The 23,230-nt window shown below is 36.4% G+C and overlaps 1 protein-coding gene and 1 non-coding gene across 2 annotated transcripts in view; one reads left to right on the forward strand and one right to left on the reverse strand.

The window, feature by feature from the left end:
• Positions 1-23,230, forward strand: part of KCNH7 (potassium voltage-gated channel subfamily H member 7) — a 461,431-nt gene that overhangs the window by 298,142 nt on the left and 140,059 nt on the right. The window contains exon 3 of the mRNA XM_040644531.1: positions 14,169-14,324. Within this exon, the coding sequence (XP_040500465.1) occupies positions 14,169-14,324 (156 nt within the window). The remainder of the gene's footprint in view (positions 1-14,168; positions 14,325-23,230) is intronic.
• On the reverse strand, positions 9,312-9,384 carry TRNAE-CUC. Its single transcript has one exon. It is a non-coding gene; the product is annotated as a tRNA-Glu (tRNA).

The raw sequence follows: 23,230 nt of genomic DNA on the forward strand, positions 1-23,230 counted from the left end.
ATGATTCTGGCAGCCTTAGGGAGCAGGGAACATCTGTGGTAGTCACTTGCCCCCAAGCCTGGTGTCAAAGCCTAGGAGAGGGTGTTCCCCCCAACACTGCCAGTGGGAGCAAAAACCCATTTGTCGCTAGTTTCCAGGACATCCTTTCTGCTCCGTCTGCTATTCTGTAAAAACAGTCTAGGCATTTGACAAATAAAAATGAAAATCCCAAGTTATAATGGTCAAACAGGATAGAAAATTTTATGAGAAGAGAGAGCTGAGTTAGCTGGAGAAATAACTTCAATTTCACCTGTTTCTGCTTCTATCGCTTTTGTCCCAGACAGGCCTACAGAGCCTACTTTTAACCCCACTAAGGCCCGTATTCACTGTAGAGCACGCTCAGAAGAGGCCTGAACCACTTTCCATGATTTGTTGGGGGTTTTAAAATGTTCCTTTTTCCTGTGTGGAATGAAGTGGAGGGTATCTCTCAGCATCCCGAAGCTGTGTGCTGAAGTCCAGCCCTGGAAGAATGCAGAGCTCTGTGTGACCGAGCTCTGCGTATCACCTACAAAGAAGTAGGAAAAAGGCCTCACTGTGTTGTGTGAAGATGGTGATGTGTGTTGTGCCATCGAGATCCTTATCCTGACTCTCCAGCAGACCGGCTGTGTGACTTGGGGGAAGTCACTTCTTTCCATGACTCAAGGTCTTCTTCTGTGAAATGGGGATATTTACTGTGGGTACTTCATTAGGGTTCTCAGGAGGATTCAATAAGGGCATGTACAGCACTCACCATGATAATTGGTCAGTGGCAATTGTTTAATAACAGGTACCTATTTCTTGTTGTTGTTAAAATCAGAAATACTAGGCATGAGGTAATTGAATTGCATGCCCCGGAGGGGGCCACACGACACTCACTTTGCCCCAGATTCACCATGTTTCTTCATTTCTAGAACTTTTCCCTCCACTCCTAATTTCTACCCATCACAATCATCTAAGGCTCAGCTGAAAGGATGCCTTTTTCCATGAATGACTTGTCCTCTTCTCGGGTATCGTGCACTCTTCATGAGTGGATTCTTTTTTGGATGAAAGTTTCCTTTTTCATTTGTGTTTCTACCTCCTACAATTTCCGGTGTGGTACCTTGCACACAGTAGGTGCCTAACACATTCTTTTTAAATTTTATTGATTCAAAATACGTTTGTACTTATTCTAAGTTATGAAATAAACTCACATTATTTATAGCTTTTGTTCTTGCTCCAAAGTTGCAAACTTAGTGTGAGCAGAAAATGTATAATTCTTTTCAGCAGTCACAAGTACACCATGAATGGAGCATACCACACATGTGGCATGGACAGCCTTAGTTAGCACACAGTGGTGCTGGCCTCAGGATTCTAATTACATTTGACCTTGACAGTACTGTGTACACACTCTGGAGATGTGCAAATTTGCTCACATTCTGAGTCCGTCCAGTCAGTTAAGTGTTAATGCAATTTTACTGAAAAAATGGCAGTTTAGTGGGGTGGGCTTGCTGTAGGTACATTTGCAGCTTGGTAACATGAGTATGTGTTACAAAAAAAAAAAAAAATTGAACCAAATAACCAAATATTTACTTGAGTGTAAAAACCACAAAGTATTAAAAATTGTCATAAATATGCCCCAAAATTCCTCATTACAAATACCCAGTTGGCTTGCCTGGACATTGAATACAGCACTGTAAGTCAGCCTCAGGTTGTTCTAACACTTACTAGCTCTAGTACACTAATTCAATCCAAGCAGCTCCAAAATTAAACAGGAGCCAAGACTGGGCAGTGGATAATCATAATAGTACATCTTAAGAGACAATCTGATTTACTAGCCAGACAAGGTGTAGGAATTTTTCTTTCTAATTTCAATCCCCAAAATAATTTATTGGTGGTTCATAAAGAAAATAGAAAAATGGCTGAACTAGTTCTTTTTCAATAATCAAATTTACAAGTATGAAAACAACCTAACACCTGAGCATAAATGTTAACAGAAAATATGTCAATAATAAGGAGTGAGAGTAAACAAATAATTATAAGTTATGTATCCGCATATTTTGAAAATGAAGAAGAATGACGCCTAAGGAAACACAGTGAAAATATTTCCTTGCAGATATCAGAGTTATCTCATGCAATTTCTGGTGCAGAATACTAATGAATTATTGAATTAGGGCTTTTATGTTCAAAAAGCTGATCTCCGTTAAATAGTAGGACCTAAGATGTGAAACATTCTCTCATATTTTGTTTAGTAATAACATTTCAACTTAGAGCTAGCTTATGGGGAAATCATCAGTGCAAGATATGTAATCAAATATGACAATGCTATTTTACCTGGGTTTCTGAATGCTCAGATCAGGACCAATACCAAGCAAAATATATTAAGTGGATGACACTGGCCTTTGCAATTCTCTTTCCCCTCCTGCCTCAGCCCTGTGTTATCTGCAGTTTGTTCCTCTCCTTTAAGCACCTAGACAACCTATGGTATATACTTTTCTCCCTCTCAGAAGGGTGTCTTTGAAACAGAGAGGGAGTGTGACATAATTCAGTGTGTTTCAATGGCATTGCTAGGAGTTACATATTATTGCAAATTTCTCTAAAATAGTATTTCAGCATCCAATAAATTTGAGATGTGCTGGGTTGAACGAAGTAAACATACTTGTTTTTTTAGAACTTCTCAAAACTTCTAATGCCATAATGTGCCCTGAGCATCCCCTCAAAGAGGACACTTCCCAAACTGGATTAATTATAGAAAGCACTTTCCAATAAAACCTATTAACAGCTCACTGTTTGCAAAACACTGACGTAGGAGAAAGAGTAAAAGCTGGAAAGTTCAGAGATCCAACCTGGTTCTACTACCTACTTCAGAAACTTCTCTAAAATAAAGTTTTCTCATGAGAAACGTGGCACATAGAAAACATTCAGAAAATAGTACCATGACCTAATTATGTAATTGTTAACAGCAGTAATACGATAATATAGAGAGACTGAGGAAGCAGAGTAGAATACCTTTATTCCTAGAAAGCCCAGAGCTAATGAAAAAGAAGGAGAGGTGGAAAGCGCATGAGGCAGTATAGGACTGAATGGAGTAAATGAAATGAAGGGCGGGGGCAGTCCCAGCAAGTGCCTGGTGACTTCCTGCCTCTCAGGTCAGGAGAAAAGAACTCTGCCTAATCCAGGAATGCTGCAGAAATGTGCAAGACTGGGAGGAAAAGGAAGGAAAAGTTTTAGCTCAGGCCATTACTTATAAAAGATAAAAATCTCTTAGAAGATACCTGATTTAAAAATCATGGAATTCAGGGTCTTAGTCTGATGAAGGAATTGGAAACTAAGTATTCCTCCCAGATCACGGTGAGGAGAAGGAGTGCCCCAAAATCAAGGGAAAAGAGAACTGTGCATGGCTTACTTTTCATCTACATAATAGGGATGATAATGGTGCCATCATCATTTGTAAAAATGCGAGTGATATTAATGCATATAAAGCCATTAGAATGGTGGCCGGCATCCAATAAATGTTAGCTGTTATTATTACCCTTCTTCCTAACATGTGCTTTCAAATACTAATTATGGTACTCCTAGAGCAAACCCAGAATTAAAGATTGTTTCACACATTTCTGCTATATAGCAAATTCCACTGACTATGGGACCTGCCCTAATAGGCTGAGCTCTGCTTCCATTAAAGTTACCTGGTCTATAGTTTTCTTTTTGGAGGCAGAAGAAACAGAAAATAAACGAAGGGCCTTGTCACTGTAAAGTTAAGGAGAAATATTTTAAGATAGTAAATAGTTAAAGGGACTTTCTAAGCCTCTACCCCATTCCAATGGCCATTTGATGCAGTTTCTCATCTGAAGACAAGGGAATCAAGCTAATTAGTTCATCACCAAAGCTCCATAAAGAGTCGAATGATTCGGTTTTATCATCAAACCTTTGAGGGAAGTTTCACCATGTCAAGTTGAGAAATTTATTTATTGCTCAATTTCTGTACACCAGGATCCATGCTAACTCTTTTACAAATTCTCTAATTTCACCTTCCCAACAACACTATGAGGTGAGTCACTTTCCCTTCTTTTCCTCATTTCATAGATGAGGAAGCTGAGTCTTGGGGAGATTAAGCAACCTGTCCTAAGCCCCTCAGTGCATAACAACAGGCTAGGTCAGTCCAATTCCAAGGGCTACACAGTGCTACCTATCCAAGAAATTTACCACTCATTGGCACTGCCTTAGCATTTTCTGAATGCTTAAAATTGTTTTAAATAAGAAATAATTAAAAATAAATTATTCATGCTGTTGACATCTCAGACAGTGCTAATACTGCCACCCAGAACATGAATGTGACAAGCAGCTTTATGTAAATTAGGTTAGTTCTTCATTTTTCAAATGAAAGGCATCTATATCATCTCTCCTGGAAATCCTGAAAAGGTACTTCTAACCCATGTTACTCTATCAACTTCATCAACTATCTAAATATGTTCTAAATTGTTCATAATTGTTATGATTTCATTATATCTGTGATTGTGATGCTAAATCTGTATATGTTGGTGATTATTATGTTTGGGTTCTTTTTTTAGTCCTAATATATTGTTAGGTGCACTGCCAAATTTTTGCCAGCTGTCTTTTTGTTAATAATGCTTCTATATAAAATGTTTTTCTTAGTTCACATGACTTCCTCCAATTTGCTTTCACTTAGCTTCCTTTAGATTTAACCATGTGACTGGAGAAATAAGAGAAATGGGCAAGTATTTGAATATTAGCCTCCCAATAAGCAGTCCCATTTGACCCAGTCCACAAAACCAAATAAACCATAGGCTATTGCATTATTCTTGTTAATAAATAGTTTTTCTAAATGTACCTTATGTCTCTTCCCTAAAGCATCACTACTACCTAAAACAGCCCATGTCCTAAGCATGTACTAAAATACTACTTTTGAAGATACTCTCAGGATTAAAACAATTCACTGTACCCTCAACCTCAAAAGACTGAATTCCAGGAATATAGAAAACATTCACAACATGACCTTCTACCCCTCAAAACCTTATCCATCACTTACCATTCCACTCGATATGTTCTGGTATACTATTAGTCTTTAAGACCAAGTTGCTTAGCAAACTAAGTGTTTTGTGTGCCCATGTCTTTACAGTAGCCAGAGACTGTCACTTCCCTTTTCAATCCATTCAATGGCTTCCCTTTGTCAGTCAAAGGCATTACAGTGCCTACAAGGGGCTTGTTGTTCTGCTGCTCTTGCCGCTCCCTTGCTCTGTTACCTCTCAGCCCTGGATCTCTTACCACTTTCTCCTCAGCTGTTTGCTCTTCATACTGACTGTTTGCTCTTCAGCCTCAAGGCTTATCCTAGTCAGCTCAGGCTGCCATAAAAAAGTACTACAGACTGGGTGGCTTGAATTACAGAAATGTATTTTCTCACAGTTCTGGAGGCTCAAAGTCCAAGAGCAAGGTGCTGGCAGGGTTAGTCCCTGGTAAAAACTCTCTACTTGGCTTACAGATGACCATCTTCTCACTGGGTCCTCACATGGCTTTTCCTCTCTGTATACACAGTTTTGGTGTCTCTTCCTTTTCTTATAAGGACCCTAGTCTTATTGATTTAGGGCCCCACTGTTATGACCTCATTTAACCTTAATTACTTCATTGTAGGTCCTGTCTCCAAATACAGTCACACTGGGGTTAGTGCTTCAATGTATGAATTTCAGAGGACACAATTCAGCCCCACACCAGGCAGGGCCTCACATGTGTTGTTACCTCTTTTCCCAGATACCCTCATGATTCACTTCTCAACTTATTCAGTTCTTTATTCAGATGTAATCTTCTCAGGGAGGCCTTTCCCTTTCTACTAAAAGTTACAGACTTTTCCCTACTCCCAGCACACGTTATTCTTTTTATTTTCTCTGTGGTGTTCAATGATACTATCACCATTTAATCTATTGTGTATTTTACTTATTTATTTCTGTCTCCCCCAACTCCACTAGACTACAAACTACATGATGGCAGGGTTTGGCTGTTTTGTTCCCCACCAAACCCCTAGCACCTAGAACAGTGCCTGGAACATAGTGGTTTCTAAATAATTAGTTGTTAAAGTGAAATTGGTTTGAATTGTGCGTATATTTCTTCTCCATGAAACTTCCTTCTTCTTCAAGTTTACTCCTACTCAGCCTGAAAAGCTCAAGTCCAACATTCCCTGGCCTCTTACAAGAGTAACACTTTGGGTATATCAGTTTCTGTACCTACTAATAGGTATTAAAAGATTACATTCCCATGAGCTATCATTTGTGAGTATCTACTGTATGCTAGGCACCTTACTCTATATGCATCCTCTCATTTAGTGCCCCAACTTTAAAATATAAGTATGAGTCCTCTGAATCTACAGAGAAAAAGCCAAGACAGAGAGAAGGTAAATAACTCATCAAGTTTAGAACCCAGATCTCTCTCTATTAACTGAAATCCATCTTCTTAAGACTATAGGCTACTACCCACCACAGTCACAAATGCTTCTCTGACCTAGATCAAGGGTCATCTCCTATGGGCAGCTTTTCACAAACATCTCACTGTCAGGAAGAAGTAAAAGTAGCCAGCAAATATTCACTGTGTTCCCATTAGGTATTGAGGCTTTTGTGCATGGATTGATAATATCTTGTCTTTGGGGAGCTTACAGTCTGGCTATAAATGTGCTGTAAATGGAATATTTTCACTGCTCAGTTGTTCCGCAAACCTTGGGATGAATCTTAGAAGTGGATTATGAGTATGAATGAAGTCTCTATGTGCTTACTTTTCTTATCAAGAGTGGGAAAACATCTGTTAAAAAATAATCAAATGGCTAAACAATGGCACATGAACTCTCCAATCATAGAAATTTCTTCTAGTTCTGTTTCAGGACTCCATTATGGTCTTCTGTTCTTTAAGTCACAACCTGTCCAACAGTGATATTAATATCAGCAGGCAATTACTTATATGATGTGAGTTGAGAGATATCTGGAAGGTCTTATCTATACAACTAAAATATTTCTTTTACATGGAAGCTCATTGGAGTTCATCTTGATGCTCCTCCTTGATAAGAGGAAGTTCATAATATTTCACATTGGAGGCCTGGAGAGAGCAGAGGAAGATGTAAGAAGTGCTGAAAGAAGGAAATAAAAGGAAACATTAGATTCAGAAAAGCCAAGTACAAATTTCGCTTGTTTCCTATTTTTGCCTCCCCTTGATTCCACCTTAAGTCGTTTGTGACTGGGTAGCTCTCTCCTTCTAGGAGGTACAATAGTCTCCTCTGCTTTTCTAAAGGGCTTTTCAACTCAAGATGAACAATGCTGCCTCTTTGATGAGGCCTTTGTATCCTGAGGCAGTTATCTTTTGTTTTTCTTTTAAGGCAGGTCTCTAATGGTATTTTTTAATCTTCAAAGGGTCCCCTAGTCTACTAGAAAGTAGGAAACACAAACTTTCAGGCATTCACTAAACCAATCAGCTCAGAGAAAAATTATCTCCACTTGGTGCCCCAAAATACAAATAGCGTAGCTTTTGGTTTCAAGAATGGCAAAAGTTTGGAGGAAATTACACAGAGAGCCTTGAAAGTTAACTGGAGATCTGTCTGGAGATCCTCTAATAAGAGGCGAAAATAGTTGCTCACCTTATTGAGTTTTGCTTATGCCAGGTACTATTCTAAGAGCTTTACATATATATGAGTTCTACTGATCAGCGTGAAGCTTGGAGTGTGAACAAAATGCAGCTTTTGTTTTTCATCATCCCATTTAACCTTATTCACTGGAGTAATTGACCCCTGTCTTTGGCTGGTGATTTGGCTTTAAAATTACAACTCCCAACGAGCTTCAGGTCAGAATGCAATGGGAAGCTAGCTTCAGCCACTTACCATTACCCTTGTCCCACACTCTGGTTGCTATTTGTTTCCTTCCAAGTAGAAGATGAAAAAGCAGAAAGATTATAGAGCAGGACAGTTCCTACTTGGCTGGTGTATTTGCTGTCTCTGGATCTGGCCAGCAGGCAGAGCTGACACTATCTTTCCTGGGTAGGCTCTTCAGAACTCTTGTGGGATCCTGCCTCCCTTTAGGGTCCTTCCCTTGCTGGTCTGATCCCTCTACCCTGGAGTTTCTTGCCTATTTCCTCCTTGGCCTCCAGCATCTGGCATTTTGCTATCTGTCTCTTCCTCTGCAGTCCCTTCATCCCCACACCTGGAGGATCCTGTGTCAACTCCTGGTCCAGAAGACTTGACCATAAGGCCCTTCTGCCAATACTTGGGTGCACCTACCTGTCCCAATAAATATGCCCACTGTCTATGCTACAGAAATTGAGAGCATGTTCCTTCTTGGCCCTCTACCCCCCCAAGGTTGAAGTCCGACTATGGCCTACAGTTCATCCACGTAGCTTTCAAATACCCATTCTCCCTGTCTCACAACTACAGAGAACATATTTCAAATGTCCTGGAGTGGGCCCTTAAAATCCCCTCATTAGGCCTGGACTTGGAAGGTGGCAGCTCTTGAGGGTGGAAGGAGTGAAGCTCAAGTATTGGCCAGTCCTCTCCAAAGAGATCTCTTCTCCAATCCTCTCACCACTCTTGTCTCCCTATCTGTTCTACATCCTGAATATAAAGGTTCTGTAACTATTTCCTTCATAATGTGCATGTGTGGAGTGGAAGGAGGTCATTCTCACTTTAGTTCCCTGATAACTATTATGTTAACATATCATATGAATGAAAATTGAGAAAGGGAGAATTCTATTCTAATATCATAGTACACAGGTATTAATTCATTTGGTCCCCAGAACAATTCTATGAAGTTAGTTATCCTCATTGTACAGAAGAGTAAACTGAATTGCTCTGGCATTTGTAAATCACCCAAGGTTTACTCAGCAGATAAGGGATGGAGCCAGGATTCAGATTCAGACAGTCTGATTACAGAGTGATGCTCTCAAACAATAAATTATAAACTATTATCTGCAGGTTCTATATACATGGAAAATTAATTAACAGTCGAGTTGCACTCGACTAAGGAAACAAAAATTAGAAAGTTACTGTCTTGTAAATTACTATGTTAGACTTACTGACCTTACCAAAGGTGTGACTTTATGCAACAAAAATTTGAAATTAATTAATAAACAAATTAATTTCATTTGAATATAAATATGCTGTAGTATCTCTCAACCTAAAAAATCCAAGGTCTGATCACTTCAAAATCTTTTCCAGTTACCAGCCCAGGTTTCTGATCACCTATTTAGTAAAGCACCTCTAAAGACTTTCCTTTAATTGTGTACACTTCTGTTCTTTTTTTTTTTTTTTTAAGATTTTATTTTTTAAGTAATCTCTATACCCAATGTGGGGCTTGAACTCACAACCCTGAGATTGAGAGTCACATGCTGTACCAACTGAGCCAGCCAGGCACCCCCTGTACACTTCTATTCTTGTTCATTCTTACATGCATTCCAAACAGTTTCCTAGCCACTAATCTACCAAAATATCTCTAAAAGAAGTTATTCATGACTTGATCTTTTCTTAGCCCTCATTGAGCTTATCAGCAAGTTTTGCGTAGTTGATCATGCCCTCTTCTTACAATACTTCCTTCTCTTAGTCCCCGGTGCCCTAGACTCTGGATTTTCTTCCCACTTCCCTGTCTACTCCTCCACAATATTCTCTGATTTTTCATCTTCCCTTCTTTGATGCTGCAGTTCCTTAATGTTTGGTTCAAAAACCCAGTTTCTTTGTTCCGTAGATGACCTCATACTGTCTTTAAATATAATCCATTCCCTAATGACTCTCAAGTTCATATATCTGGCTTGGACCAATCCCTGGACAGAACTGCAGTATCTTATATCTAACTGCTTTCTAGACATCTGCATTTAGATATCTAATAAGCAACCACAGAGTTAACATATCCCAAACCTATGCATTTATGCAACCCCCAGAACACCTTCTCCTACAGTTCTCCCCGTTTTAATAAATGAACATCTCCATTCTTCCAGTTTATCAACCTCTAAGATTAGACTTGTCTGAGACCCCTCTCATTCCCATACATGCCATCTATTATACCAGCAAATCCTATAATCTTTACCTTGAGAACATCTCAAATAGACCCCTTCTCACCAGCTTCAGTAACACCACCCTAGTCCAGACCACTGTCACTGTTTGCCAGTATTGGTGTGATATTTTCCTATGGGCCTCCCTGCTTCTATGCTGGCATCCCAAGCTATTCTTCACGTAAGAGTCAGAGGGGTAGTTTTAAATCAAGTCACGTCAGCCTCTGCACAAAACCCTTCTTGTCTAACTGAGAGGAAAGTTCCAAATCCATACGTTAGCCATCTATGTGCTGTGGTTCCCTACTCCTCCTTCAACCTTACCTACTTTCCAACCCCTTCCTACCATAACTCACATACTGCACTAGCTACATTGGCTTCCACATCATTCCTTGAGCTTACAGCCCTGCTTCTAACTGAAGACTTTTGTACTTGCAGTTTTCTCTGCCAGCTGCACTCTATCCATGGAGCCACATAGCTAACTCCATTACTTCTTTTATGTCTTTGTTTACATGTCATTTCAAAGGAAATGCATTCCTTTGAATGTTTGAGCTGTTCTGATCTATCATCTTATTCTGCTCTCTTTTCCTTCATTGTACTAATTTTTAGTTGATATATTAGGTATCTATACATCTATTTATTATGTCAATATAAATTCTATAAGAGCAGAAACTTTGTTTTTTCATTGCTGTTTTCTCATCAACATCTGAAAACCCAGAACAGTGTTTGACCCGGTATTAGGTGCTCAATAAACATTTATTGATTTTAGGGGACATAAGTATGCCCTGTGAATACAAACAGTAGAATAGGGTGCTTGGGTGGCTCAGTAGGGTAAGTGTCTGACTTCGGCTCAGGTCATGATCCTGGGGTCCTGGGATCGAGCCCCACGTCTGGTGCCCTGCTCCTCAGGGAGCCTGCCTCTCCTTCTCCCTCTGGCGGCTGCTGCCCCTGCATGTGCTCTCTCTCTGTGTCTCTGTCAAATAAATAAATAAAATCTTTAAAAAAAAAGTAGAATAAAAAACCTTTACAGTAGTTCAAAGGGAGAAGTCCTAGTCTTTTATTTTAAAATGTGAAAGCTAGGGGTATGCTACCAGTTTATTAATAAAAGAAAAATTATTCTGATTACCTGAGTTTGCTTGCTCTGTGGCTACAGTTAAAAACATTCTAGACATTCTATTATAATGAGCATTATTCCTCCTAAGCAGCTTTTCCTGTTTTGAGAATGTTTTTACTCAGGACACAAAACATGGAAATGAACCTAGGTTTAACTAATATTTGTATAATTGCATGTATAATTGTAAAATTATTGGATAATCTTATTGTAAATTAGCTTCTTAACAAATATTATTAATTCCATTTGACTACTGATTCATTTTAACAAGATCTGAACTTTTTATTTCTAGACTGATTTCGTTCTCTAATTTACATATTATTGAGTGTGTCTGGTTATTTCTTCATTGCTAGATTAGTGTTTGCTGGATTGTATTTCCATTTCTATTTCTCCCAATGTTGCATTCAAGAACAGTATTTAGGAACACACAGTAATGCCTTCTTAAAATAATGTGACTTAGTAAAGTAATACCTTGACAGAACTTGGAGTTTGCAGAATGATGCAAGCTAAAATGTTTTTGCTCTATAAAATGTATTTGATTCTCTTTCTCTTCTAAATTCCATGTTTCTGCTTTCAATATCTGCTTTCCAGGATGCTTTGCAAGATTGATGGAAATATTAAATCCAAAAACTAAAAGAGAAAAAAATGTGAATGTGAATTTCAGTTGACTTTAGAGGAGATATATTGCTTAATAGAAACACACAAGAAACAATGCTAGTGGGCAGTAAATCCCAGATTAATTACACATATTCAATATGCTATGGAGCCAATGCATGTAACTGAACTTTTTTATAAAGCACTATAATTTTATGATTTTTAGCACTAGCCAGTAAATTTACAAGCATTAGTATTGCAATACGTGATTTTGCCCCTATTACCAGTAGCAAAATTACTGTGCTCTATTACAAGCCTATTAGACTTCTATTCCCACATTTTTTATTTAGTGATGTCTTAAAAATCTGTGCTTTATGTTTTGTGGTACAATCAACAATACACTTCAATTGTTGGAAGATTTGAAACTGCTAAGTAACAAATCTGTGAATTCACAATGATATTCTAAATGATCCAAGAAATGTCATTTTAAGCGGTAATATCAATATGTATTTTGGTTCATTAGCAGAATACACAATGGCTATTTCTAGCATCTTCCCAGTCTCTCTGTTTAGCCAGTTTGTATTGTGATGCCTGGCCTGAAGCAATTCTATTTTTAGTTCTAATGGAACAGTCTTAAATTGCTTATTTTCTGTTTACTAAAGTCATCCCGTTTGTTACCATGGAAACTATGACAAGTGCTCTAGCTAACTATTTTATTAAATGAATTGAAGATATAACTGAAGACTGTGAAGGTGCAGCCTGTCATTCTTAAGACATATTTTTCAACATCTGTAAAATCATGGCTGTATTTATAGAAAATATGAAATTAATTATAAATAAGGTCTTCTACATTTCAAATCTGGGAGGCTATTGACATTTAAAAATCTGAATCATAACTAGCACATAGGCATCCCCAACTTACAAAGAGTCCATGTTCTAAAAGTGTTTTTGTGAATCAGTTCCTTGGAAATTAGAATATATTCACCCATAGAAACAATTTCATAAATAATAAGTAGATCTCTAGACCCACCCTCAAAAGCTCTTCCACCTGTGGGGTCTCAAACTATGGCAGTATTGGCAATAGTCTTTGTTCTCAGCTCTGGCAGTAGGAGCCATGTTGCAGGGGTAAGAAAAAGGGAAAGAAGTTTCTCATACTTATTTTGTTTTTAATGGTTATGGCGTGCAGAGGACACCATTTTAGACTACTAGTATCCACTGGTCTTAGGAATATCGGGCTTCCAAGTATGTTCTTCTGTTATTTGACAATACCTCTGGTCTCAGACTGTTGATCTCTCACTTTCTTAGATCTTCCTCTGTACCCAGGTCCAGCTTGCTCCCAAAGTGCTCCTGCCTTTGCCCTGAACCATCATTCTCCCCAAGATTCAAGATGGTTCCAGCCAGTTTAAAAAAAAAAATCAAAAAATGCTCTATTGTCTGAATAATTGAGAACATTTCCTGAAGTTTTGCATTTTAAAAATACAATACTTGTGAACCCAAACAAATCCCTAACCTGAGGTTTCCATCACCATGATTAAAAAAAGAAATATCCAGAGGGTAAAGATGTGAGAAAGCTGCTTTAAGAAAATAACTTAGTTCTAGAAGTCAGGTTCAAGAAGTCAGTCAGAAGTCAATTGATTTAAAAGAAATCAACATCTTAACAGTATTCTCTAAATCTTGGATCTTGGATTTTCTGTTAGAGGACGGATGGCAATAGTTAATTGTAAGCTGAGTCATCCTTTTGTTCATCTCATTTCCAGAAGATTCTAATAAAATATATCTTATTAGCCCCATAATTGAGCTTGAAAAAGAATATCATCTTTCTGGTAAAGGAATCAAATTAACACAAAAATATAGACAAAATTTTGTTCTTGTTTTCTAGCAGATCACAAATCAAATAAATTCATTATAAATTGGGCATTGTGAATTTCTCAGAAAGAAAGAAAAGAATTATTGGAACATATACAGAGTCAATAACTTACTATTTTGTATCCAGGAGACTAAAAGAGAAAAAGAAAATAATTTACTTAGCACTAAAATCAAGATGACACAAATGAGTTATCTTTACTGTTTATACAGCTATATTTTATATAGTTTCAGAATTAATCAAAATATATACAAGAAGGCTGAGTTTTTCTACAAAGTTAAAGAATATGCTTTTTTTCCCTATACAAACTATTAGGATGGTGAGTGTGAAAACAGATGAGATTTGATATCTGTTTTTCCATAAGGTAATACCTGAATTTGCCTGTAAGGTCTTTATGGCAAAATTTGTGCATTTTCATGTAAATATATGTGCAATGAAATATGAAATAAAAGTCAAATTATTTTTGTTTAATTTCAATAATCATTTATGATAGAAAATTCTAAAGGTTTATTAGAATTTGAATATTACTAACACTTAAAAATGAAGGCATATTTTTGACCTAACACTGATTTTTCGTCTCCTCAGGGTCCACTTTCATCTGTAACACTCACATAATACCAGTGAAAAACCAAGAGGGCGTGGCTATGATGTTCATCATTAATTTTGAGTATGTGACAGATGAGGAAAACGCTGCCTCCCCAGAGAGGGTAAACCCAATATTACCAGTCAAAACTGTAAACCGTAAGTAAAAGGCAACATGTACATAATGCTGTTGATATTCTGCTACTGATATTACTGCTACTAGTAATTTTAATACATTCTTCATTTGGGTTAGTTTTTAAAATATGTTTGCATTATAAGTAAAATAATTTTACATTTAAAAAAGCCATAGCTGCCATTACCCTTTGTTACCTTACAGACTTGACCAGTTGCTTTTACAGCCGTTTGACTTGGTTTTACCATTGTTAATTCAACCAGTCCCCTACTGATGGACATTTAGGTTGTTTCCAAAATTTGGCCGTTACAAACAATGCCAGAATGAATTGAGACATGCGTGTATATTTCTGGAAAATTATTTTCAGGGTAAGAGTCTATAAGTGGGATTCCTGGGTCAAAGGGTAAATGCATATGCAGGTTTTTTTAGATACTACTAAACTCCCCTTCCTAGGCTTTGAACCATTTTACACTACCACCAACAATGTATTCGATCTTTTTCCCCAAAGCCATGCTAACAGAATGAGTCAGTCTTCTCCATATTTGTCATTATGATAGGTGAGAAGTAGTACCTCAATTTGTTTTAGTTTACGTTTCTTTTATTATGAATGAGGTTGAGATATTAAAGCACTAGGATATTTCTTTTTCTGTCAACTGTCCATTTCTATGTATACATTTTTTGTCTTTTCTTTTTCAAAATAAGTAAATAAGTAAAATAAGTAGCACATCTCTTCACAGCAAATATTTTTTGTGTTTTTCCTGATTTTTGTCCTGCAAATGTTTTGTTGTTGTTGTTTGTTTATAGTGCAGTTAAATTCATCAAACTTTTCCTTTGTTGATTCTGAATTTTTGAGTCACTATTAGAAAAGCTTTCACCATTCCAAGGTTGTCATTTCTTTTCTTAGAACTTGTACAGATTTAGAATCTCTGATACATTTTAAGTTAAGCTTGGTTTATATTGGTTTATATATATACACCTTGGTTTAACAAGGTATATATTTAATTTATCACTTTATCAATGGCTCTCCAGTTGTTGTAACATCATTTATTAGAAAGTCTATCTTTTCACCAATAATTTGAGATGCTGCCATTATCACATACTAAACCTCTTTATGTGCTCGAGTATATTTCTGGACTTCCTATTCTGTTTCATTGGCTTATTTATCATTCAGAATCATACTGTTTTAATTATACAATTAATCTCTGATATAACATGCTCCCTTTGACATTAATTTTCAGGAGTTTGAGGTTTTTTCTTGCTAAACATTCTATATGAACTTTAAAAAAAACTTGTCCAGATAAGGAAAAAATTCTTTTTTTTAAATGGATTTGCATCAATTTTATAAATTAATTTGAGGAATATTAACATATTTATGATGTTGAGTCATTCTATAGAAGAATATTATATGTATTTTCATTTTTAAGTCTAGTTTTTGTGTCTTTCAGGAGTGTTCACAATTTTGTCTTACTCTTTAGTTTGCTACTTGGCATTTAACTTTTTGTTATTGCTGAGATTACAAAGAGGATCTTCTCTTTCATTATATCTTCCGATTATTTTTAAAGCTAGTGATTTTTTTCTAAGTATGTTAATTTTATATCCTACTATTTTAGTGAGTTTTCTTAGTTTCCAGTGGTTTATACATTGACTCTCGAGTTTTTCAAGTGTTCTATCATATCAAATAGAGATTGTTATACATTTTCCTTTCCAATTCTTATACATCTAATAGTTTTCTCTTGTTTTATTGTGCTAGTTATTCCCTCCAACATATTATTAAAAAGAAATTGATGGTAAACAGCATGCTTTGTTCCTGATTTTTGTGTGAATGGCAAGGGTTTTTCATTAATTCAAATGATAGAATTTGGGTTGAGTTGTATGTGTTTTAAGGCTTTCCGTTCACTTATATTTATTAAGAATGGTGTTAAAATTCATAAATTGCCTTTTCAGCATCTGTGGAAATGAATGTGCTATTCTGTTTTTTTTTTTAAGATTTTATTTATTTATTTGACAGAGGTAGAGACAGCCAGAGAGAGAGGGAACACAGCAGGGGGAGTGGGAGAGGAAGAAGCAGGCTCCCAGCAGAGGAGCCTGATGTGGGGCTCCATCCCAGAACGCCGGGATCACGCCCTGAGCCAAAGGCAGATGCTTAATGACTGAGCCACCCAGGCGCCCCTCTGTTTATTTTTATGATACATTTTATTAATGGGGTTACTAACATCTCTGAAAGGGGTCACGTATGATCATGATGTATTTCATTTTGTATTATGCTATTGGATTCTCTTTACCTAAAATTAATTTAGAATTTTTACGTCAGTATTCATTAGGAAGACATCTGTAATTTGTGTATGTGTGTGCATATGTGCAATTTCATCAGGTATTGGTATCAATGTTATAATTCCTTTAGAAAATAATTTGGAAATTCTTTTCTACTTTCTATGCTAAAGTACTATCAAATAGTTTGGGGATTATCTGAACTTTAAAAATTAAGTATGAAATCATCCAGGGCTGATAGTTATTTGTGGAGTAGCTTCTTGACAAATTTCTTTCTTTTTTTCTCCAGAGATTGGACTACTCAAGTTGTCCCTCTCAACTAGTATCAATTTTAATAAGTGTTATTTCTCAAGAATTTTATGTAGATTTTAAAAATTTATTTTAATAGTATTATGCAAAGTAGTGTTTTAGGATTTTTTTGAGATATCCTTGGTTCTATTTGCTTGTTATATATTTAAAACACTTTTTAGGGGCGCCTGGGTGGCACAGCGGTTGAGCGTCTGCCTTCGGCTCAGGGCGTGGTCCTGGCTTTATGGGATCGAGCCCCACATCAGGCTCCTCTGCTATGAGTTTGCTTCTTCTTCTCCCACTCCCCCTGCTTGTGTTCCCTCTCTAGCTGGCTGTCTCTATCTCTGTCGAATAAATAAATAAAATCTTTAAAAAAAAATAAAAAAAAACACTTTTTAGTTTTTCTCTTGTTTTAGTTGTGCTTTTTTATATATTCTGGAGTTAGGTTTTCCTTTGTTTCTTATAAGAAAAAATAATATTTCTCTTTTAATTTATAATTATAATAGGTATTTATATTTACTGATATAACTCTATGTTTTTTCTTATACTAACATATTCTATGTTAAATATAATCTCTTAAAATGTCATTATGTTATGCTGTCTTTGCTTTTTTAAAAACTTCAACTGCATGGGTTTTGGGTTTGTTTTATCCTGTTTTTGCTTTTATTTTGTTATTTGAAAATATTTGTATTTTTTTTAGTAGTTGTCTTTATAAGAAAATTTTATATAATGTCCTTAATCTCTCTTCTTTTCCCTCAGACACCGTATTTTGATTTCTTACTATGAGCAAGAATAAAATTAACCTGTAATTCTTTTCCTCCCCTTTCCACCATGTAATTTTAGTTAATATCTGTTCTAACTCTTATCTTTACATGCCTAAGAATTGTCCTCTACCATCCAGTTTGTCAATTTATATTACTTGATTCCTAATTTTTACCCACAAGGTACTCGGTGAACTTATTCTATATTTCCTTCTCCTCTCATTTTGCTTTGTTGCAGCATTTCTAGCTTGTCAGAGGCTGTGATATTCACATAATTCTTACTTCTGTTTTGGTCTTAAATTTCTAGTGAAATATATTCAACCCTCACCACTAGTCTTCACCCCCCACCCCAAAGAAATGATGTTTTTCCAAGGCTGCTAACTGAGGTCTTGTGTGTTTTTCAAGTCACTTTTTATCATCTCTTTAGTAACCAGTGCTCTGACCATTCAGGTCACAGACCTACTCTCAGTATTCCTTACACAGTGTGGAGTCTTCTTCATCTGTGGGTAAACCATATTTGATATGTGTTCCATCACTCTGAGACCTTTGTACTCCCCTTTTCTTCACTAAGTTTCTGCCTAACTCTACTGCAATGTGCTTTCCTGAACCAATTCTGCTGATCTTAGGAATTTCTTTCCCTGCCTATATGTTAATTAAAGTGTGTAATTTCTCTGTCTCTAATTACTCTTTAGGCATAGTTTATGGATATTTTTACTTGTCTCATTTATTGATCTCTATGATTTTTAGGAAGCTCCATGAGGAAATTGGAATTCAGGTATCTGTTATTGTCTGTGGGGAGCCTTGCCACAAAATTTTAATATTTGAAAAAAAGAAACTGTTATCCTGTATATAAATTCAGATAGCAAACTGCATCATTAAACCTAAGTTGAATACTAAATCAAATGCATACCAGCTGAGAATTTTTCATAATATCAGTTACTTCCTTAGGTATGTCCAAATGACAGTACGATATTCTGTTAAAGCAATATTGGGAGAACTATATTAATGTAATATGATTCCAATATACTGAATATCTTACTCTGAACAATATCACACCTCAGGGAAAACTCTTTATCAAAATCACCAATGTGTCAGTCTCCCAGGTGACATATTTAAAAACAAAATTGAAGTACTTTAAAAAAATTATTTGTAATACCAAAGTCTTGTTCCTTTGAGTTGATGACTATTTTTATTTCTTTATATTTCCCACTAACCAATTCAGTCATTGTTGAATGATTCCTGGGAGTATACTTTAGGTAATGTCAGCCTGTATCTTGGTCACGAATGTCAATAAGATTTTTGGGGGGGGGGGATGCCTGATTTTATTTCTTCATTGTCTTCACAAATTCTTCATTTTCCCATAGAACAGCTATCTTGCATGGTCCATCAAATTGGATGGAAGTGAAAAAGGGAGTTGTGTATCAGCAGCATAACTAGCAAAAAAAGGGGGGGGGGATTTTTTAAAAAAGAAAGTATTCATTTCAAACTGAAATACAAATGGAGAATTGAAACTTTGGTTCCTTGAATGGAAGATAATCTATACAGTAGCTTCCCAGGGTGTAACACATAATCTATGCAGTTTTACACTCTGATAAAAATAGCATCTCATGTGTAAGCCATAGCAAATTCAGTAAGACTGCTTTTTGTTTTATGAATATGAGTGGTTTCCCTNNACTGCAGCTGTCACTCCTATACAGAGTCATTGGGGAAAGCATAAATATGCAGATAAAATTGTTTCCAGAGCATTACAAAAGACCATTGTTTACAACCAGTATATTAGATTTGATGATACCCTTCCATCATTTTATGCTCTGGAATTTCCTTGACTTGATGTCAAGGAATTTTTGAAGTGTTGATTGTTAAATTGAGCAGAAAAGTTCAAGAGAGACAAATTACATTTGGTAGCTTCTGATACTATCCAAATTCTACTTTGTATTATTTCCTATTTTGGGAAAAATCCTGCTGATTTTTTTTCTTAAAGTACAATTTTACTACCTGTGTGAAATAATGGTATTAGCTATTTCAGGCGTCATTCCAGTGGTGACCACCAAAACAAACAAAAAAAGAAATAAGAGAAAATCAAATCTTGATACACCTCTTTTTTACTGAAACATCTTAACTTTCAAAATGCCTAATTTCTTATCTAAATAAGAAATATGTAAGTGTGGGGAAGTATGGGGTGTGCAAGCCCCCCAAGTGTCAGGATTTAAGTGAAAGTAATAGAGAAAAGGCTACCATTTGTTTGAGAAGATGGGGGTTTCTGTAAATGTAACTGCCTCTCCTGAAATGAAGACAAAATAAAGGAAAAAATGTGAAGTGACAACACAAGAAATACAGATGAGAAGAAGGTGGAATATTAAATTGAGAAGTAACAGAGAAGAGGCTGAATGCACAATAGAACAGATGTATCATAAAAAGGGACTATGATAAATTGGGCTGAGAAAATTCTAGATACTTGTATCAAATAAAGTGATGAATCATTTCTCAGTACAAATATCTAGCTTCTGGGTCAGGAACCCTACACAACTAAAGTGAGCAGCTTTCTCTGGGAAAAATGAATTTCTCACAGACGTATTCTCTGTTGAAGATACAGAACCAGCCACAAATAGATGACTTATTTCCCCTGGGATGAAGCAAGTACAGGAGAGAGTATTATATTGATAAGTCTATCAAATTGATAAATACTGCATAATTGAGTCAATTAATTGCTAAGTAAAAAAATATAAATGCCAAATAAAATGTATAATTAAGCCTTTTCTCATTGATGGTTTCTTTAAAAACCCTAGAATCTGAAGAATGGAAATAATATCAAGTGGAAGAGAAAATTGTACTTTTCCTACCAACTAAATAGGGGCCACATCTAAAAAAACTAATAGAATGGGGAAAATGTGTTCTCTTTTTTTTCTGCTCTAATATCTGTTTCTATGAAATATTTGCACAGTGTGGAAGATAACCAAATTATGTGTTTTTGCTAATCAAGTTTAAGAGACTGTCACTTTATTATTTAATATATTTATTTATTAATATATAACCTTAAATGTATTTAAGGTTCAGTTTAAATTATTTACAAGTATGTTTGAGTTTTATGTATCTATTTTATAGCAGGGGTCTAGGACCACAAGTCTGACTTTCTTTCACGCACATGCACACACACATTTTGTTTGTTGAAAATTTTTAACGGAATTTAGGGGGACCTCAATTAAACAAAAATTTCTTGATTTAACAATATACATCCAAACAGAAAACAAATGCATTGTATGTTTTTAACTTATTTTAAAATCGGAAAGTCAGTTTGAGTCACTATGAAAGTTGATCTTAAGCTCATATCCCCAAGTAAACTTTAACTAGTAACGTTTTCACTCCTCATATCAGTTTAGGATAGTTTTTGTTTAAATTTAAGTCTACTTAATATACTCTTGCCATCATTGTCAAAAATCTATGAAATGTTCTCATTTTACTAAACTTGAAATATTTCTTGGGGCACCTGGGTGGGTCAGTTGTTAAGCATCTGCCTTCGGCTCAGGTCATGATCCCAGAGTTCTGGGATCGAGCCCCGCATCAGGCTCCCTGCTCAGCAGGAAGCCTGCTTCTCCCTCTGTCTCTCCCCCAGCTTGTGTTCCCTTTCTCATTGGTCTCTCTCTGTCAAATAAATAAAATCTAAAAAAAAAAAAAAAAAAAAAAGAAAGGAAAAGAAATGTTTCTCAACAAGAAAACAGGCCCACATTGTTTCTTTTATTTACAGAAAGATTATGAACTTTATTGTTTAATTTATACATGATTATATAAGTCAAAACTATATATGAGATCTTAATTTTTTTTCCAGATCTTTCACTGTTTTCCTTTACCAAATATTTTAAACTTTTGTCAGGCTTCTCATGTCTCTTAACCACAAATCCTCTCATTGGTCCCCACAGTTACCCTCACCTCCCACACCTCAGAGTAAGGGAGAAGGTGCAGGCAGGAACTCCTTTAACAAGCCCACCCTCAGCAAAACGTTCCAGCAATGTTAACTGAGGCTCAGACTTCACTTGCACCCATTCTCTCCTCCATGCCTTCAAAGCCTGTCCTCACCAATCCCAGCCCCTGCCCCCAATATTTTCCACTGGCTCTTTTCCTTTTCTTCACACTCATGCTGCTGAGAGTAGCCTGTACTTCAGCAGACACATTGTTTCTATCACATAATATTTTCTCAAAGTTTTAATTAGTCAAGTTTGTTGCCAACATTTAAAAATTGGAAGATTACACATAAAACGAAAATCTCTGGCTTATTTGGAAAAATATGAGAATCTGACTACATGTTGGCAATAAGCAGAATACTTACAAGCAGAACACTTTTCAATAAGGTGTGCACTCCCCTGTTTGCCGCAATCCTCACCTGTCCTTATTGTCTGTTTCTAGCTGGCTTTCATCATTTATGTTGTCTCTTCCTAAAGGCATTTGGATTTTCCATATCTACTCATTCATTTTCCTTATTTTCTTCATTTCTCGGCCCACTATAACTGAACTCTGTTGTATTCTATATGTTGCCCTCTAGGTTGAGTGTACCTTGTTAAATCTGATTCTTTTCTCTCTGTTCCTTTATGTTCCACGACATACTCTTTTGTTTCTTTTGATCTCTGTGGCAGCTAATCTGGGACCATTTTGCTATTCCTTCTACTCTACTCATAAACGCTGTTTGTTTATCCCCCAGTAGCAGCTCTTACTATTCTCCTTAGTCATCTTCTGTATACACCCTGGTTGGCCAAACTCATCCATGACCTACAGGGTAAATACCCCTTCACAAATCAGTATCTCCAGCTCAAACTTTCTCTAGACTTTCCTTACTACTTAGAACTTCATATATTCAACTGCCCATTGGACATCTCCTTTGGAAGATTTTTAAATTCTGGAAAACTTAGCATTTCAGTTTAAGACTTATCTTTCCATCTCCAACTGCCATCCACTCATTCCATCAAAAAAATCTTGCTCTTTATACATCCTGAATAGTGTCATCCAAGCCACCACAGCTGGAAACATGGGGTTATGCTAAACTTCTCCTTCTCTCTAATCCTCTCTTCTCTCAACCAAAGAGTGATCAAATTCTATCATGGAAACATTGTGGCTATCTCTCTCACACAGCCCACTGTAATTGCCTAGTAGGTCCCCAACATATCTTTCATGGGCTGATGCAATGAGCTCATAACCGATACCCCTGCGGTCAGCCTCTTTTGCTCAGGATCAAATGTCACACTGCTGTACATCAAATTATAATACTCGGCTTTTTATATCCTTTAAATAGTTCTTTGTTACTAACAAGATAAAACTCCAAAGTCCTGTGCGTTATACAAAATACCTGTGGCATGACCTCTATACTTCTCTAGCCTTATATCCCATCACTTCCCCCCATCCCATCCTGTATTTCATTGGTGGTTCCCTGAAACCACCACATGCTTTATACAACCTTGTTTATATAACATGCATCCCCTCTAATAGAATGCCTTCATCCCTCTAGGATTCTTTCTCCAAAGAACTTTTCATCTATGAAGCATTCCTAACTTGCCTAGAAAAATTTACTTGTTCCTGACTCTGCGACATCATGATATCTCATACCTGTCTTTACTACAGCATTGGTCATA

Source organism: Ursus maritimus, unplaced genomic scaffold (assembly GCF_017311325.1).
Source record: "Ursus maritimus isolate PB19 unplaced genomic scaffold, ASM1731132v1 scaffold_1, whole genome shotgun sequence".
Lineage (NCBI taxonomy): Eukaryota > Metazoa > Chordata > Mammalia > Carnivora > Ursidae > Ursus > Ursus maritimus.